Below are 19,286 nucleotides of genomic sequence, written 5' to 3' on the forward strand. Positions count from 1 at the left end.
AATTAATAATTAATTCTAATATTAAATTAACACTACACTACCATTATCACTACCCTCCCTATTTCACTATTTCACTCACGTATGAGTGTTTATTTAAACTTAGAGGTTAGTTTTATGAAAACTAAGGCAAGCGCTTGAAGTCCTTAGCCATCGCATATCACAAAAATGATTAATCATATTTTGATTTGGAATGCCCTTTTATTAAATATGTGATGCGACAAATTGTGTGATGAAGTGAGCATGAGGTCACGAGAGCTCAAAAATTTACATTAAAGCCTTTTAATATATCGTATTAAACCAAATCGTTCATTTCTCATCGCATTTTGCTTTGTCAAAATGTTAAGGCTTCGTTTTTGTTTTAAATCTGCGATAAGACTTTGCAAGAAATCTTTTATGAGAATTGTTCCTTTTTTTTACACTTGAATGTAACTAATTATGAAACTCATACTCCTTTGACTCTTAGCCATCAAATATCAACGATCGGGGAATAAAGGCCATCAAGGTTTCTAAGAAATGCATGTTATGAAAATTGCGATTGAACTGATATTGCGACATGCGATCAAGTGATCGCTAATGGACTTGATATTTTTATGAAATAGAGAGTGAAGTTTATGCCACTCGAGTTTTTCTCATTTCTCTAGGTTCCAATGAACTGGGAAGGATCCTCTCATTCCAATGGTATAGGGTGGAAATCCTACCATTCCCATGGTACTAGGGGAAATCCTCCCATTCCCATAGCACTAGGGGAAATCCTCTCATTCTGATAGTACAAGGGAATAACTCTCCTATTCCCATAGCATAAGGTTCAATACTCCCATTCCCATGGTACCTACTCCAAGTAGTATGGCCACTTCGTTTGATTGGATTATATTGGAAGGAAATCATATTCCTCGTTATTTTCCCTTCCATATCATAGTACAAGCTTATTAATATGCCCATACCTAACATATTCATAGACGAAGGTGCATCTATTATTAGTTTTTCCTCAACTACATGGAAAGATTTTGGTTCTCGGTAGTTTGTGCTTGTTACCCAGAATCTGTTGGCTTTTAACAAAGGAACCAGTCAACCGTTAGGGATCCTTCCTTAATTGGCTATTACCTTTGGAGGAGAGGCTCTCTATATTGATGTGATTGTAGAACAAGGCCCTTTGGATTTTCATTTACTCCTTGGGTGTGACTATGTTTATGACATCGGAGCACTTCTCTCTTCACTCTTTCATGTCATGTGTTTCCCGCATGAAGGAAGAATCATGGCTATTGACCAGCTTTCGTTTGTTGGTCCTAATTTAGCTGCCAATCAACTAGCTTCACTAAATGTTCCTCATATGCAAGTGGTATCTTCCTTGCCACATATTAATTATATGGAAACATGTTCCATGCCTATGTCTACTGATTATTTAGTAGCTGATATAGTGCATCATGTATTATTTTCTATCCTTTTGGACTCAAGAAACTATCTATGATAACAAAACTTTGGATTTTTCTCTTTCACCTCTTTTTGAAACTCTTTAAACATGAAAAATAAGTCTAGTTATACTTTCGCTGGACTCGTAAAAGAATCAAACATCGATGGAATTTTCAAATGTAACATGTCTGGACCACTCCTTCTAAGGGTTATTTAAATATACTCAAAGGGATTCATCGAAAGGATGAAATTATAGATCAATCATATGTTATCCTCATCAATCTTGCTAAAAAAAAGCTAGATACTCACCAGAAATGGTTGGGGAAACTGGGAAAATAGGGTACTCTACCTATTAAGGGAAGCGAGTCGCTCTTGAACATGACAGGTTTCCAATTCATATTTGTGGTTTTGTGATGGGAAATTTTCTTGTCTTTTTGGTTCATCACACGATATCAAAGCCTCCATATCAGTTTTGGGTCAATTTTCTCAACCCCATTCTATGTCACCAATATGTTCAAGAATATTCATTTAGTTGATATATTCTACGATACTCCAAAGACTTAATTTATGTCTTTCCTTCCTTAACTAGTTCCACATCAACATCATTCTGTCTCAAAACATGATACCTATTTCCCATTCCCATTCTCTAAATTTTCTAAGGAAAAAACTATATTCTTTCATGCCCTCTATTATTCTAGACTAGTCCAATAAGTCTAGGGAAATTACTTTTGTCTGCAATCATAAATTCTGCATAACAACCAATACTCAACATTCCTTCATCCTATTCTAAAGACCCTATGCATATTATCTCTTTTGACACATGTGGACCTCATAGAATTCTTGATCCTTGGGTGGTATCTCGTAATCTTATGGAAGTGGATCAATCTAGTGAGCATCATATGCCACCATTTATGGAATATATTTCCTCTCCAGAATTTTCGTAAGTACATCTTGTCATTGGCCACAAACTCCATCACAATATGGAATATGACCAATATCCTTTCCCAAGATGTGCCTCCACTCTGCTTATTCTATGTAACTCCCTTTATGAAACATCTTCTTCTCGACAAGTCATGTTGGAGGTCATGAATTCACCTGTTGACCATCCTATGGAGATTATGCTTCTTGGTTCCTTTAGTCTCCTTGATTTGGAAAAGATAGAGATTTGCAAACAAAATCTTGAATTGACCCAGTGGCATCTCCTTGACCCTCCTTGGAAGTGCCACTCATGAACCGAGTCAATTCTTGGGTTTCTAATGATGAACATGCTAATGAATTGTCCAAATGATCTCCACTTGTTGATGAGTGCCTTCTACTTCTTTTATCTCATGATAGTCCTTGTCAAGGAGGTCCACTAGCTCATATATGACAACAAAATCCAAAAAAACTATAAAAATCAAAAAATAAAAAATATATGGTCCTATTCTTACGTCATCCATTTTTATTTCTTACGTTATCTGATTTAACAATGGGTTTAGTCTTTCTAGATTTTTTTTACAAAATGGGATGGTGTTTTTATTGCGACATCCTTTGGGCTTCAGGTATGTCTCTTTTAATGAAATATAGGGGTAGGTCATATCTTTTCGTCTCAAATGTATTCTTGACTATGAGTTACATTATTATGCTTTACGTCTGACCCCATGAAATTACAATATCAACCATTGTTCTCTATGCACGCTGTATCTTGGAAGTAGAGCCTACCTAATCATTGATGCCATAGTGTAGCACCGTTTTGTTGTCATGGTATAAATGTAGTATCTTATCTTATCTTTTTGGAATACCTCCACATGACCCCCCATGAGTTTGAATCCGAGCCTCGTCTCCTCCTCTTTGTCTTATTTCTAGCCTTACCACTCGAGGATTCCACACTTTTGTCCCTTGTGATTGGCAGATTTTAGTGTATGTTTGAATGATGAGACTTTTTTTCCTCATTCCATCGTCATCATTTACTCAGCCTACCATATGCTTTCACTTAGTGTTCGTAACTACCCCTCCCACATTTACCCACTTTTAAAATATCTCTGGGGTAAACATGAGCTGAGTGTCACTATGATATGAATTGACCTCCAACTTTTGGTTATGGAAGTGGGGCCTACAAACAAGAAACAAATTGACATCCATAGAAGACTACAAATCACTCAGGAACCTACCAACCACCTGTTGAGGCCTCATCTTTCTACTGCTCCAACATGGGGGATAACCACCTGGTCCTGAACTTAAGACAACTCCTTTTCCATTTAAACTCGTGGTTATGACTGGGGATAATGGGAACAATTTCCCAGTATGTGTTTTAAAATGACAGTGGATGGTTTTACGAGTGATTGCAATAGAATAATGATAACTTAAATGACATATTCTATCATGTGAATCTCTAGCTAACTTAAGTTAATATAAACCTAGGTATTTCTGTATAATATGTGATCTACAAAGACATCTTCTTGACATGTGATAATGAACGATCATGCATAAAGCAGAGATGATAACGTGTAAAGATATTTTCTTTGGCTAAATAGTTAGTAAAAGAAATGTATAAACTATATCACATATGTGATTATATATATATATATATATATATATATATATAATATCAGCTAGGCATCATACAATATTGCAATTAATGATTTAACAAAAAAAACATATCTCATATACAATTCATGAAAATAAAGTGTTGCCACTAATTAAACAAAAACAGGGCTAATCATATGAGATAGAAGTGCCATATGTATGAAGGTAAGCTCATTTGGATAATGATAGAGATCAATTCCCTTCCTCAAATCAAATTATCTTCCAAGTATAAAAAAGTGCATCAACAAAGGAAAGTAGTATGATATTCAAAAGAAACGATCATGTTCCATAATTTCACCAAAGTATTCACAAACTTATGATAATGCATTCTTTGAAAATGGTTTGATAAAATTATGGACACTTCTCTAAATGCATGAGAAGGGTATAAATATTATTCTAACTAATGTTCAAAAATAGATTATACAAAAATTCGAGGAGGTTTCAAACAACCTTCCTCCTAACTAGTTAACTAACTCTAAAAATAAGTAGTGACTTGATCCTTCAAATCACATATATTGACCATTGGTTTGACTTAAGGAGGTGCCCCAAACTGTGTTTTGAACTATCCTGTGAAAATTACATCTTTGAGATGCGGAAAAACCCATTGAGTTGATTGTAGAGAGCAGTTAAGGGTCATGAGTTCATTGTGTGGAAAAATTCTAGACTTCGCAAAAACCTTTATTGTGGGAATATTGTTTGAGCTTGGACCTTCTCAGTATGTACGGTTGTCATTTCTTAAGTGTATGTAGTCATTCCAACATTTCCTTCTCATAAATAGCATTGTGTAAAAGACTTTCATTTGATTGGATGACATTTGAAAGCAATGGGTCTTTCTTCTTACATTAAAACATCACCAATTCCAATTCTTGATGCATCATATTCCACAATAAAGTTTTTTGCGAAGTCTAACATAACTAAGACCGGTGCTTGGCACATTGCCTCTACAAGATGTTCAAATGCCTCTTTTGCTTTTGGATTCCATGAAAATGCATCTTTCTTCAATAGTGTATCAATGTGGTTTAGATAATGTTCTAACCATATAAATTCTATTTGTTTAAGAGGGTTGTAGTTAGAAAATTGTACAATAGCATTATGTATAATAAACAATTTCATCATTCAATGGCCTTTACAATAATGTTGATGTTACACAAGTATTTGTGGAAGAGAGAGATATGGTGCTCTAGGCTAAACTAGTTCTCTCTTTTCCATGTACTCGCATAGGCTTCTTTTTACCTAGATAAGAAAATGATGACAAATTTCTATTTATTTATTCGAGCTAGACATTGAGCCCTTTAATGCTAAATGAAAGGATACAAAGTCTAACCAAGCTATAGTGTGCATTCATAAAAGCGGAGGAACATCCTAAAAGGCTACCTAAGAATACGCCATATACAGAGTTTAAGCATAAGTAAGATATGTATTTTTTTTGGATATATGTTCCATTTTTTACTCAAGATATCATAGCAAGAAAAATATTAATATTGTAGGAATTGTTTTAGGGCCTTAATAAGGTCAATTTTTCTGATGCCCTATTGATTGATACATTCTCATGATAGAAAGACATTAAATATGAAGTAATATGTTCCTCAAAAAAATTAGATTCAATGTTTATAAATATAAAATATAAAAGCAAATTCCAATGCCTTCGTTTGATTGTTACTTGACCCTCCTGTGGGCAGGTTACTAGTGCTAGCTTGTAATGACTCAAGATAATAGGAATAAGTGGGATATAATACTTGACAAAACCTGTGAGAGGGGCTTCCATTTTAACACTGATGGCTTATATATCATACATAATGGCTCTTATCTCAAAGGCTAAATAAAGGGGGTCATCGTCCTCTAATTATAAATTAAACAATTTGATAATTAATTGAATAATTTCAAGCGCAAATTGTGAGTCATATAAATCCTTAAGCTAATTAAAGACTTGGAATAATTTTCCAATGGTATAATATAAGGACCGACGTCTTCATTAACTGATGTTGTAATCAAGGCATAGGCCATGTTGTTCTTGTTCTCCCATATAGCAAGCATATTATTAGAAGTGGATTTTTTAGGAGGATTGCCTCCTTCTCCATCACTAACTCCTTTCCCCAACTCATTAAAAATCAAGGTATTTTTTATATTCCTCAACCACTCATAGTAGTTCTCTTTTATAGTGAGAACTAATGCCGCTATGAAGATGAGTGAATGCATTATAAAAATCCTGAATTACACCCTAAATAGTCACAAAAATCTAAAATGTCTGTAATAAAAGTGGTACGCCTTTTATATATGTAAAGCTTCCAACTTATGTCATAGCTCATTCAAAGCATATATATGAATTTAGACACTTTGAATATGATACATAATGCAAATAAAGGAGCACGAATGACAAAGATTTAATGAGATGAGCTTGTAACAAGAGGTTATAGAAAAATCAATATATTGCATATTGTCAAGATTCTTATTAAAATATTGAAGCTCCTCATGGGATAGGTGTTATTGGAAAGAAAGGAAGGTGGTTTGCAATTTTACAATAGAGGTCGTGTGTTATGTGTATTCCATTACAAAAGAAACAAAAGTTCAAAGTATATGGATATTCTTTTGAATACAATGGTAAACAAATACTACATTAGCATTAACTTGGGCAAGGAAAATCCATGTTATGTGTATTCCATTACAAAAGAAACAAAAGTTCAAAGTATATGGATATTCTTTTGAATACAATGGTAAACAAATACTACATTATCATTAACTTGGGCAAGGAAAATCCATAGTATTGACCTGATAAATTAAACTAGAGCTAGACAGTGTGGGTTCTTGTTGTAGGATGAAAATTTAGCCAATTTTTTTGAGGAGCTTTAATGAAGACAGTAACAAGCCTTGAAATTATCAAGGTTTTCTCATATTACTAAGACCTAGCAAGGAGAAACTTCAAAAACCCAAAAACCAATTAAACCTTCAATAATGGGAACTACGAACAAAGGGGGTTTCCATATTGCATGTTGAGAGGGATATTTAAACAAAATTTGGGTGACAATGGAGCGATTCAAGGGGAAAATAAGTTTCCCCAAGACATTATGTCTCATATCAAGTTGGGTTTGTGCATTTATCTAGAAGGGTGGTCCCAATTGAATAAGGTCATATGTGATGCAAATTTTAGGTGACTACCCATTAAAACCATGGAAGGAAAATAAAACACAAAAGAAGGAATACAATTTCAAACTAGTTGAATACAATTTCATCCTTTATCCATGCAAAGTCAAAATAAACATGGGAAAAATGGTGGGAAAACAAAAACAAGGATGGCATTAACCCCTTACAACTCATAGATAGGTTACGATGCATAAAATTCTTACTAAAATAAATATCACTTTCTTCAAACCATAGTGGATGAAACCCACACCTTCTTTTGGGGCTCTTATTAGGCCATAATTATGTTGTTGGTTGCAGAGCTCCTTGACCTACGAGAATGTTACTACAAAATTAAAATGAGACCTGGGAATTTCCTGAATTCTTTGATTGATGGAACCAGTTTCCCCAATGTAGGGAGTCCCATAAAAACATGGGATCAAATACACACCTTTCATATCGTTTAGATTCACCAGGTATTTGGTTGATCCTAGGGAGCTTTAGATTCTCCCATATAGCAAGCATATTATTAGAAGTGGATTTTTTAGGAGGATTGCCTCCTTCTCCATCACTAACTCCTTTCCCCAACTCATTAAAAATCAAGGTATTTTTTATATTCCTCAACTACTCATAGTAGTTCTCTTTTATAGTGAGAACTAATGCCGCTATGAAGATGAGTGAATGCATTATAAAAATCCTGAATTACACCCTAAATAGTCACAAAAATCTAAAATGTCTATAATAAAACTGGTACGCCTTTTATATATGTAAAGCTTCCAACTGATGTCATAGCTCATTCAAAGCATATATATGAATTTAAACACTTTGAATATGATACATATATGTATTGTATATGATTCAACACACCTTAATATCTAATTAATTTATAGAATTATTCAACAAATGACCACCATGATACTTGGCCAACAAAAAACATAATTGACAATCACAATTAACACATAATTCAATTCACAATTTAAATTTTTCAATGCACTGTACAAGATCACATGGTTTCATGTGCACTATCTCTCAATTTAATTCTTCAATGCAGAATGTGACTACAACAATTAGCCATAAGTATGTATAACAAACTTAGGAATTTGAAGAGGAAGAAAAAAAATCATTACATGGAGTTTCCACGAGACTTAAATGCTTAATGCAAGTTCCATACTTGACACCAATGAAACTTCCTACACAAAGGACCAACACAGCCGTGGGTGACTTTGAAAAAAAATAGGGACACATGAAAAAATATGGCAGAGAAAATAGGAGTCATGACAGAAGGAGACTAGCTTTCGGCTTCTGCTCTAATACCATGTCATGTAAGGTGAGTAACTCTACAATGAAACCTTTGTAATTGCATTAGCCAATGTATGAATATATACATGAGTGGAGAGACTTTTGGGATTCTAATTCCAAGATATTTTTCTTTTTTTACAATATTAACAATATTCCCAATCCTTTTGGATTAGGTGTCAACATCACATGGTAGTACAATATCAGAGCATTGAATCAAGAACATCCTACTTAGAAATATGCATTCTTTTTAATAGTGAAGAGACAACGAATACGTAATAGGTAATAAAATATAAGCTCTTTTGGCAAGAGTATTCAATGGAAACCAAGAAAAAAATTAATGGTGTATTACTGATATTAACATGATATGTAATAGAAAATTGATAGAAAAGGACTCACCATTCACCAAATAATTTACTAATTGTGAGTTCCTTTTCAAGTGCCCTATATGGCTAATCTTTTAAACTAAGAGGAGGGTCCAATGTTTACAACATACACAATTGGATATGAAACTCATTTAACCTAGAAATGACCCCCTTTATGTTTTTTCACTTCAAAGAAAACCTTTGGTGACAAAATGAATTAAGTACCAAGATTTGAAAATGGGGCAATGAAGGGCTAGGCATAATGCAAATAAAGCAGCACGAATGACAAAGATTTAATGAGATGAGCTTGTAACAAGAGGTTATAGAAAAATCAATATATTGCATATTGTCAAGATTCTTATTAAAATATTGAAGCTCCTCATGGGATAGGTGTTATTGGAAAGCAAGGAAGGTGGTTTGCAATTTTACAATAGAGGTCGTGTGTTATGTGTATTCCATTACAAAAGAAACAAAAGTTCAAAGTATATGGATATTCTTTTGAAGACAATGGTAAACAAATACTACATTATCATTAACTTGGGCAAGGAAAATCCATGTTATGTGTATTCCATTACAAAAGAAACAAAAGTTCAAAGTATATGGATATTCTTTTGAAGACAATGGTAAACAAATACTACATTATCATTAACTTGGGCAAGGAAAATCCATAGTATTGACCTGATAAATTAAACTAGAGCTAGACAGTGTGGGTTCTTGTTGTAGGATGAAAATTTAGCCAATTTTTTTCAGGAGCTTTAATGAAGACAGTAACAAGCCTTGAAATTATCAAGGTTTTCTCATATTACTAAGACCTAGCAAGGAGAAACTTCTAAAACCCAAAAACCAATTAAACCTTCAATAATGGGAACTACGAACAAAGGGGGTTTCCATATTGCATGTTGAGAGGGATATTTAAACAAAATTTGGGTGACAATGGAGCGATTCAAGGGGAAAATAAGTTTCCCCAAGACATTATGTCTCATATCAAGTTGGGTTTGTGCATTTACCTAGAAGGGTGGTCCCAATTGAATAAGGTCATATGTGATGCAAATTTTAGGTGACTACCCATTAAAACCATGGAAGGAAAATAAAACACAAAAAAAGGAATACAATTTCAAACTAGTTGAATACAATTTCATCCTTTATCCAATTTGAATGGGAAAAGAACTGAATTGCAAACACCAGAAAACAGAGAAACTAATGGTCTCATAAACTATTTTTAGTCTCTTGAACCTTAAAATATCATTTCATATGCATGTCAAATATCAAGATTTTAACCTACTGCTCTATTACCATTTAGAAACTACTTGGGTGTCACTACCTTGCCTTGATATGATTATTCATTTTCATGGAAAAAAAAACATTAAAGGCCATGTAAGTATACTAATCCAATTGTGTTGTTAATCATTCATTCAAACCAGAATAAAATTAAGAACTACTTACGTGTCACCACACTGACACACTGCTTCGATATGATTATTATTTTAATTCACACGAAAAATCATTAAATGCCATATCAGAATACTAATTCAATTGGATTGTTAATCATTGAAAGAAGAATAAAATTTGGAACTACTTGCGTGTCACCACCCTGCCTCCATATGACTATTCATTTTCATGGACACAAAAGAATCACTAAATGCATGTCAGAATACTAATTCAAACCAGAATAAATGTCGTAGGGATAAGAGTAGTTTGCACACGCTCCCAATAAAAACCATGACTGAGCAAACTTCAAAAACTTTATTCATTAAATGCCTAAAACCCTAGTTCTAATTACTGACCACCTTAATGCGATGGACGTTGTAAGCGACGGCCATAATCTTGCTGCTCCGGTAACTTCCTGTTCGCATACCGACCACCATTATCATATCTGAAGAAATGCTCTTGAGATAACGGTGCAGGTACAGCCATGTTTGCAGGGTGACCACCATTAACATATCTGAAGAAATGCTGTGGAGGTAACAGTGCACCTAGGTCAGGTGCAGCCATGTTTGCTAGCTGACCACCATTACCATATCTGACGAAATGCTGTGGAGGTAACGGTGCAGGTGCAGCCATGTTTGCAGGCTGACCACCATTACCATATCTCATGAAATGCTGTGGAGGTAACGGTGCAGGTACAGCCATGTTTGCACGCTGACCACCATTACCATATCTGACGAAATGCGGTGGAGGTAACGGTGGGCGTACAGCTATGTTTGCAGGCTGACCACAATTACCGTATCTGAAGAATTCTTGGGGAGGTAACGTTAGATATGGAGTTGACGGTGCAGGTACAGCCATGTTTGAAAACTGACCACCGTTACCATATCTGAAGAAATGCTGTGGAGGTAACGGTGCAGGCACACCCATGTTTTCAAGCTGACCAACATTACCATTTCTGACGAAAAGCAGTGGAGGTAACGATTCAGGTACAGCCATGTTTGAAAACTGACCACCATTACCAAATCTGAAGAAATCCTGGGGAGGTAACGTTGGATTTAGAGGCATTCTTGCAAGCCGATCACGATCTCTCAGGAATTGTGGGGGAGCTAGCGGTGGAGGTGCGTGCATATTTGCGAGTTGATCATCCTGTGCGTTGAATTCTGGTGGATGTCTATTTCTGGGTGGAGGTGCGTGCATATTTGCGAGTTGATCATCCTGTGCGTTGAATTCTGGTGGATGTCTATTTCTGGATCGAAGAAAACATGTTGTGAGAGGTTGTTGTATTTGAGTTATCAGGGGAGGTCCAATTGCCAAATCAAGCAACTCTGGATTCTTGTCTACCAGCTCCTTCAATGCTTCCTCCTTAGCAGCCAGAGCCTCATCGTCTCCTGGCTCATAAAATTGGGAACACTTGTTGCATCTTGGACAGAATTTCCCTATTTTTGTCATACACATACAAAAATGACAGTCGCTCGAAAGTGTCTTTCTGCAAAGGTAACACATTGTGTTTCCACACCTACACCTCAAGCTATTGCATCCGTCCTCTTTTATTAACTCCACCTCGCAAATATTACATTTTCTTATCACAGCATTCGCCATCCTCTCTTCAACTTTCCTACGAAGTGCCGTTTCAGCTGATTTTTTATCAACCTCTTCACAGCGTAGTGGTAAGTGACTCACCTTCTTGCATTGGATACATGAAGACTTTAGACATTTTGGGTTTGGACAGTCCAGGACTTGTACACACTTGTCTATTTCGTATGGAATGGTACAAAATGGGCAATAAACCAAATTTTCAATGTGGGCTTCTTCAACTATAGCTTGGGCCACACGATATTCATATTTTTCAAGAACATCATTTGGGATAACTTTCCTAATCTCTGGCAAAAGAATTGACTGTTTGCAGTGATAAATATCCATGCAGGATAGAGAGCCATTTGCATGTGCTCTCAGAACTCCATAAATGATTTCATCAACCTGCCTCCTTATACATTTAAAACAAAAAAGATGCCCATCTCTACACTGTACCATATTTTCATATTGATATTCACAATAGCAGCAAGCGCATACGAAAGACGTTTCGACTACTTGTGTCTCTGCTTCTAAATTCTCTGAAGTCCCAACTCTTCCACGAACCAATTCATTGAAATCACCTAATCCTCTCATTATCGCCTTACCCTTCTCTTTCTGGTAAGATGATCTTTCTGCTTCCGTGCTCCTGCTTTGATGGTCGCTTGCTTCTTTAATGATGGCCTCAATCTCCTGTTTTTGGGAATTTCTTCTGAAAGATGATCTTTCTTCTTCGCTGCTCCCCCTCTCAGGATCCTTTTGGGAATTACTAAGTTGTATCAAAGAAGATCTTTCTGCTTCTCTCATAACTTCTGAAGGTCCATCGTTTGACAAATCCAAAATCTTTCTGCTTCTCTCATAACTTCTGAAGGTCCATCGTTTGACAAATCCAAAGCGTGGTCTGAAGAAGATGATGAACGTGCCGCCATAGTTCCCAAACTTCCTGTGAATATTTTGTGTATAATTTCTCTGCCCTGGCCTTAATATCAATAATGCGAAATAATCCCTCACGTACCAATCTATGTTTAGACTCAAGACAATTTATAAATATATACGATACATAATTAAAAATTTAGCTAAAGCCGACGATATTGTTGATTCAATAATAATAATATTATATTATTATCTATTGATTTTAAACTGTAAGTTATGACGAAAGAAATGGTCGCGTATGGGGTTTATTTACTTTCCAAATTGGATTTAATGGTTATAAGAATAGATCTAATGGTTAAAAAGGAGTTTGTTTATTAAATAAGAATAATATTATATTATTGAGATTGTTTATTCAATAAGAATAATATTATATTATTATTTATTCATTTTAATGTGTAAGTTATGATGAAAGAAATGGTCTGAGTATGGGGTTTATTTATTTTTTAAATTGGATTTAATGGTTATAAGAATATATTTAATGGTTAGAAAAAGAGTTTGTTTATTGAATAAAAATAATATTATAGTATTATGAGTAATAAACTATTACTAAATACTATTATCTAGTAATCGTTTTTCTTGTCTCTTATTTTTTTATTATTTATTTATTTATTTATTTTTAACTTAATTCTATTATTATTATTATTATTATTATTATTATTATTATTATTTATTTATTTATTTAATAACTTAATTATTAATTATTATATTTTTAATTATTATTTATTTATTTATTAACTACTACTAATATAATAAACGATTATGAAATACTATTATTTAGTAATCTTTTTTCTTGTCTCTTATTTTATTTTATTTTTATTTTTATTTTTTTTATTATTATTATTTATTTATTTATTTTAATTATTATTTATTTATTTATTTTCTATAACTTAATTCTATTATTATAATTATTATTATTATTATTTTTCCCAGGAAAAAAAGCAAAACTTTTTATTAAGCATATAAAAAGTTTACAATCTGATGATATCTTTTGCAGGCTTGTTGGCTCCCATGTGTGCTGTTTTGTACTTCTAAAGAGTAAAAAACCAAAGCAATAAAACTCAGTCCCTTTACCACTGATTGTTCTGTTTCTGAAACTTGCTGATAGAAACAAAGTATGGTCTTCCTCCCTACAGGAGGCCTTAAATACAAACCAGAAAGTATGCATTCCCCAGGGTCTCCTTCGAAGAAGGAAAACAACCCCATACAAAAATATATAAAGTGTCTTTTTGATAAGAACTGAAAGCTGTACAGAAAGGATTGTTTTACTGTTGTGTAGCTACATATATATATAAGGGTAAAAATAGACAAAAAATATCTGAGAAAAAAAAATTTTCCTTCTAGCATGCGGGACTGCTGTCAAAAAAGAAAGATATGATATTGCCTCGTTCAACGTGGTGGAGTAAAAGGGGCCTGATGAGAAAAGAAGCTCTGCCCCTGTCTGGTTTCTGCTATTGACCATACGCCCAGATCTTGCTGTAGACTGCTTCCTGGTTCTTCTCCCTGTAGATGTGGCAAATAGATAAACTGTTAAAGGATGACTTTAAAAACATGATTTCTTCTACAAGAGTCTTCAGGATCTGGTTTTTACAGGATGCATTTCCATTAACCCATTTTATGACATTCATAGAGTGCCCGAAGATTTGGATTGTGAAGATATTTCTTTGAAGTAACCAGCATATGAGAAAGCGCAAAGCAGATAGCTCAGCATAATTGTTTGTACCAGGACCTAGCCCTACAGAAGCCTTTAGAGTATGATCGTGGTTCAAATGAATGCACAGGCCTGCACCGGCCTTGTTATTCTGAGATGCCCCGTCGAAAAATGCCCAAGGAATGCCCTCTAAAATAGAAACAGGCTTTTGCTTCTTTTGAGTATCTTTGGGAGCAGGGATCAGGATGGGAGAGTAAATGGCAGCACAGTTTATGGCAATGGTGGCTGTGGGAGTATCCTTGTCTTGAAACAAGCTTTTGTTCCTTGCTAACCATACTCCCCAAAAGAAAATAAGGGGCAAGTTCCTCATGTTTCCCTCTGGATAGGATTGCCACCACTTCCTCCAAGAGTCCTCCAATGGATCTAAACCCCACTGAGCTTTTACCTTTAGTAAACAGGTTACCTCCTCCCAATTTTTTTTTGAGACTGTACATGCTGTAAAGAGATGACTGATTGATTCCTCTTCTGTCTTGCATAAGGGGCACCTCCCAGGCCCAACTAGATATCTGGCTTGTAAAATATGCCAGGTAGGGACTTTTCTTTTTAGTATGCACCATAGAAAGATCCTGGCCTTAGTTGGGCATTTTAATTTCCATATGTTTATCGCCCACCAGTCTGGAATTCCCCATCCTTTCTTTGCCATTAAGAAAGTATATCCATCATTTGGGGAGTATTCTCCTGTTTTGCCTTGCGCCCATATCAGATGGTCTGGTTCGTCTTTTAGTCTGACATTTGAACGATGCAGTTCTTGGATGTAGGAAGCCCATTCGTTCTTCCACCTGATATTCAAATCTAAGTCTTCATCATTCTTCCAAGCCTGGCCCCAAATTGTAGAATGACCTACTTTCTCCACCTGATTTAGAGTTGTAATTCCTTTGTTATCAAGATGTCTGAGAAGACCAGGTGACAGGGTGTAAGCTTCATTACAACCTACCCATGGGTCTCTGCCGATTCTGATATGTCTTCCAACTCCCACTTTCCATGCCAAACCTTGTTCAATCACAGAGAAAGCCTCCACCGTGGCCTTCCAGATGACTGAGATATTCTTCATTTTCTTGTCTTGGCTCCGAATCCAATCTTCCAAGGGAGTTGGATCAATGTACTTCCTTTTAACCACCTTTGTCAAGAGATTCTCCATTGTGACTAGTCTCCAACCTGATTTAGCTGCTAGAGAAAGGGTGAACTCAGGGAGCCTTTTTATTCCCCAACCTCCCCAATCTTTTGGTCTAGCCACCTTATCCCATGCCACCCAGGGTAGGACAGAGGACTCTTTGGAACCTGCCCATAGAAATCTACAGCACATTCTTCTGATTTTCTCCATCACTCCTTTGGGGACCCATGTTAAAGCTGCCCAGTATACTGGAATGGCTAGCAAGACAGATTTTATTAGGGTCAGTCTACCAGCTCTTGAGAGCCACTTGAAACTCCAACAGAAAATTCTGGCTTCTATCTTTGCTATGAGCGAGTTCCAATCCTCTTTTTTATAAGTTGTCGGCTTCAGCCAAAAACCCAAATATTTGAAAGGAGAGTCTAGAGGCTCATGTTGGAAAGGGAAGAGATTTACCATCCTGGATCTTTCTCTTCTGTCAAAATCTGCCACACAAACTTGAGATTTTCTAGAGTTTATCTGCATTCCTGTAGCTTTCAGAAATAGATCGAAAATTCATATTAACTCCTTAAGTTCATTATAGGATCCATTGGTGAAAATCAAGATATCATCAACAAAAAGCAGATGGGTGATAAAGAGATTTATTGCTACCTCAATACCTTTTACCTTCTCCTCTCTTCTTGCTTTGTGAATCAGTCTGCTTAGCCCTTCTGCCACTAGGAGAAACAAGAGAGGGGATAAAGGACAGCCTTGCCTGAGACCTCTTTGGCTGTTGAAAAAAGGGGAGGCTGCTCCATTGATCAGAACTGCAAAACTGACATTTGTGATACATCCCATAATCCAGCTAATAAAAGAGTAGTTGAAGCCCAGGTGAGTGAGCAGCAGCCGGAGATAGAGCCAGTTTATTCGGTCATAAGCTTTGGAAAGGTCTATTTTGAGAACCGCTCCCTTCTTCTTCTTATGTTTGACACTGTGAATTACCTCCTGGGCTACTCCAATGACCTCGTGAATTTGTCTTCCATCCAAGAAACCAAATTGTTCCATTGAGATGTTTCTTGATAGAATGGGGACAATTCTGATAGCTATTACCTTAGCAATGATCTTGTATATACAATTGCACAGGGAGATTGGTCTGAAGTCTTCAAAACTCTCCGGATCATCCTTCTTAGGTATTAGGGCTATAAAAGTAGAATTGAAAGGCCTATAGATTTCTCCTTTATGTCTAGATTCTTCTACAACATCAGTAATTTCCGAACCTATTAGGTCGAAAAAAGAGAGAAAAAGTTCAATAGTCCAGCCATCAGGACCTGGACTTTTGTCTTTGCCCATGCATTTCATAGCAGCTTCAACCTCATCCTTGGTAACAGGAATTGATAGCTCTTCTGCTTCTTCCTCCTCAACGAACCTTGGGAAGCATTGTGCTGTTTTTATGACTTCTGCTATGGTGGCCTCTCCTGGGTCTGAGAAAATTTCCTGGAAGTGCCTCTGTCCTAGACCAGAGAGATCTGAAAAAGAACTAACCTCCCTACCTTCTTCATCTTTAAGGCTCCAAATAGTATTTACAGATTTTCTTCCTTTGGCAAAGTTATGAAAAAAACTAGTATTTTCATCCCCTGATTTTAGCCATATTGCCCTACTCTTAAACCTGCATTCTTCTTCCTTGTCCAAGAGGATTTTGTTTTGAAGCTTCTCCAGATGAAGAATTCTATCCTTTGAAGCCTGAGAATAATAACCCTCTTCCTCAATGCTCTCCAGAAACTTCAACTCCTCCCTGATTCCAGCGAGTTCTTCATTATGTTTCAGTTTCCTGTTCTTTGCCCATGATATTGTCGCTTTCTTCAATCTTTTGAGATTCTCAATGAACAGGAAACTTTTGTTCTCTCTTGCATTTCTGTCCGGATGGATCCACGTTTCCTTAAAAAGATTGATGAAGGATGGATCTTGAAGCCATGAAGAATTGAATTTAAAGGGGGAAGGAGGCTTTGGGGGAGGGAAAGAGAGATCAAGGAAAATAGGGAAATGGTCAGAGTTACCTATTTCCTCAACCCACTGTCTGAAAATAGGAGATTTGGAGATTAGGTCCTCAGATAACATAAAACGATCTAATCTTTTGGCGATCCGGTCCTCCCCTATTCTTCTATTCCTCCAGGTAGGCTTAAGTTTGACCGGGGCAGGGTCTATGAGATTATTTTCCAAGAGAAGATTGAGAAAAAATTCCGACAGAGGGTCTTCCCTAGATGAAGGACCCCATGCTTCAGCTCTGCCTATGGAAAAATTTAGATCACCCCCCACAATCGACAAGGAGGACTTCATCAAATGTTTTGACAACAATTCATCCCAGAAGGTCTCCCTTCCTTGACAAGGGCCATATATGTTTACAATAGAAATGGGGTGGATGAAATCAGGAGAGATAACCTCCATGCCCATAACTTGCTTCATCCCCCATTGATTAATGACCTTAATCCGACCTTCTCTAAACCCAATAGCTAGACCCCCCGAGTGGCCTGATGAATCAATCGCAGAAAAAGTCCAGCCTGGCAGGAGAGCCTTTAACATTGTTCCTACCTTAGTAGCCTTCCCCAAGGTTTCTTGCAGAAAGAGAATGGCCACTTTTGAGTTAAGGATCCAATCTTTTAAGGCCAGTTTTTTAGGTTTACTGGCCAAACCTCTGCAATTCCATGATGACAAAATCATTCGTTAACAGAAACAGGGGATTGCACTGCTCTAAGTACCCCGGGGATTGAGTATTGTTTCCCCTCTGCTACATGCAGCTTGGCTTTAAGTTTTGCCTTGGAAAGGTTTTATTTCCTACCTCTCTTATTTTTGGCATAACTCTGAGAGAAAGACTGTCCTAAACATCCTATTGCATTCGACTGCCCGGACTTCCCTCCCATAGATCTAAGATTGTAAGGGCACGGAGTGTGAGGGACAGGGGGGGCAAGAGGGGGCCACATATCTTCACAATTCAAATCCAGGGATGGCATGGCAGCCGATATAGTGTCTACATCAGGAGAGTACTTTACATTTTCCATGATTTCGTTTATAGCAGTGTTATGAGAGGGAGAGATTGAAGGCGAAACATGCATTCAAAAAGAAACATGCTCAGGATTTTTAAGAGAAGAAAGAGGGGGACCTGAGCACATACCCATTTCTGGATCGATGATTGGGTTTTGATCTGCGGGCGCATCCTTTGCGATCTCCTCCTCTGCTTCCACCGGTTGCAGTTCAGTAGTATGTGCAGCCTCTTGGATATGGTGGTCTTCAGATATTGGCTCTATTGGAGGCTCCTCGATCTCCATTTCAACTGATGACTGCTTTGCTATGTCTTCTTTCTCCTCAGGCGCTTGTGCTTGATAGCGAGATGGTTCTCTGAAAACAGGGATCCTCCGAAAGCGTCTCCTTCTTCTTAACAGTGGACAATCCTTTACAAGGTGCCCGTATTCATGACAGCGATGGCACCTAAATGGCAAGTGCTCATAATCCAACAGTTGTTCGAACACATAGTCTTTATATTGTAAATTGATTTTTTGGGCCAGACCTCTGCTCGGATTTAGGCTTACCAAGATGCGTGCCATCGCTCTGTTTTTTGTCTCCATAAAGGACATATCTGCTTCTAGGAAAGATCCCAGCCTGTTCCCGATGGTTTTGAACATAGCCTCTGTCCAAAGAAACGAGGGTAGACCCGGGGCTCTCACCGAGACCGGGAACTCGTCAGTCCTCTCTTTGATAGCATCAAAGAGGGGGGTCCATCTTTTCAGCAATACCGGAATGTGCCCAATGTTCCAGTTTCGTT

General features: G+C 36.6%; 1 protein-coding gene across 1 annotated transcript; it reads right to left on the minus strand.

Annotated features, from left to right (window-relative positions):
* Positions 1-14,125: 14,125 nt before the first annotated feature.
* LOC149223473 (uncharacterized) lies at positions 14,126-18,525 on the minus strand. Its single transcript, XM_089387924.1, has 4 exons — positions 18,341-18,525; positions 16,475-18,161; positions 16,160-16,307; positions 14,126-16,020 (listed from the first exon to the last, which is right to left on the minus strand). The coding sequence occupies exons 1-4, from the start codon at positions 18,523-18,525 to the stop codon at positions 14,126-14,128; spliced, it is 3,915 nt and encodes a 1,304-aa protein (XP_089244050.1).
* Between the last annotated feature and the right edge of the window lie 761 nt (positions 18,526-19,286).

Source organism: Pinus tabuliformis, chromosome Q, assembly GCF_031772625.1.
Source record: "Pinus tabuliformis cultivar Carrire ecotype Pingquan chromosome Q, CPIR1, whole genome shotgun sequence".
NCBI lineage: Eukaryota > Viridiplantae > Streptophyta > Pinopsida > Pinales > Pinaceae > Pinus > Pinus tabuliformis.

Coding starts and splice junctions, on each gene's coding strand:
- LOC149223473 (XM_089387924.1), bottom strand. CDS start 18,525: ATGGAAAATGTAAAGTACTCTCCTGATGTAGACACTATATCGGCTGCC. Junction 18,162..18,340: donor GCAATAGGATGTTTAGGACA/GTCTTTCTCTCA, acceptor ATGGAATTGCAG/AGGTTTGGCCAGTAAACCTA. Junction 16,021..16,159: donor AAGCAAGAAGAGAGGAGAAG/GTAAAAGGTATT, acceptor TGAAAGCTACAG/GAATGCAGATAAACTCTAGA.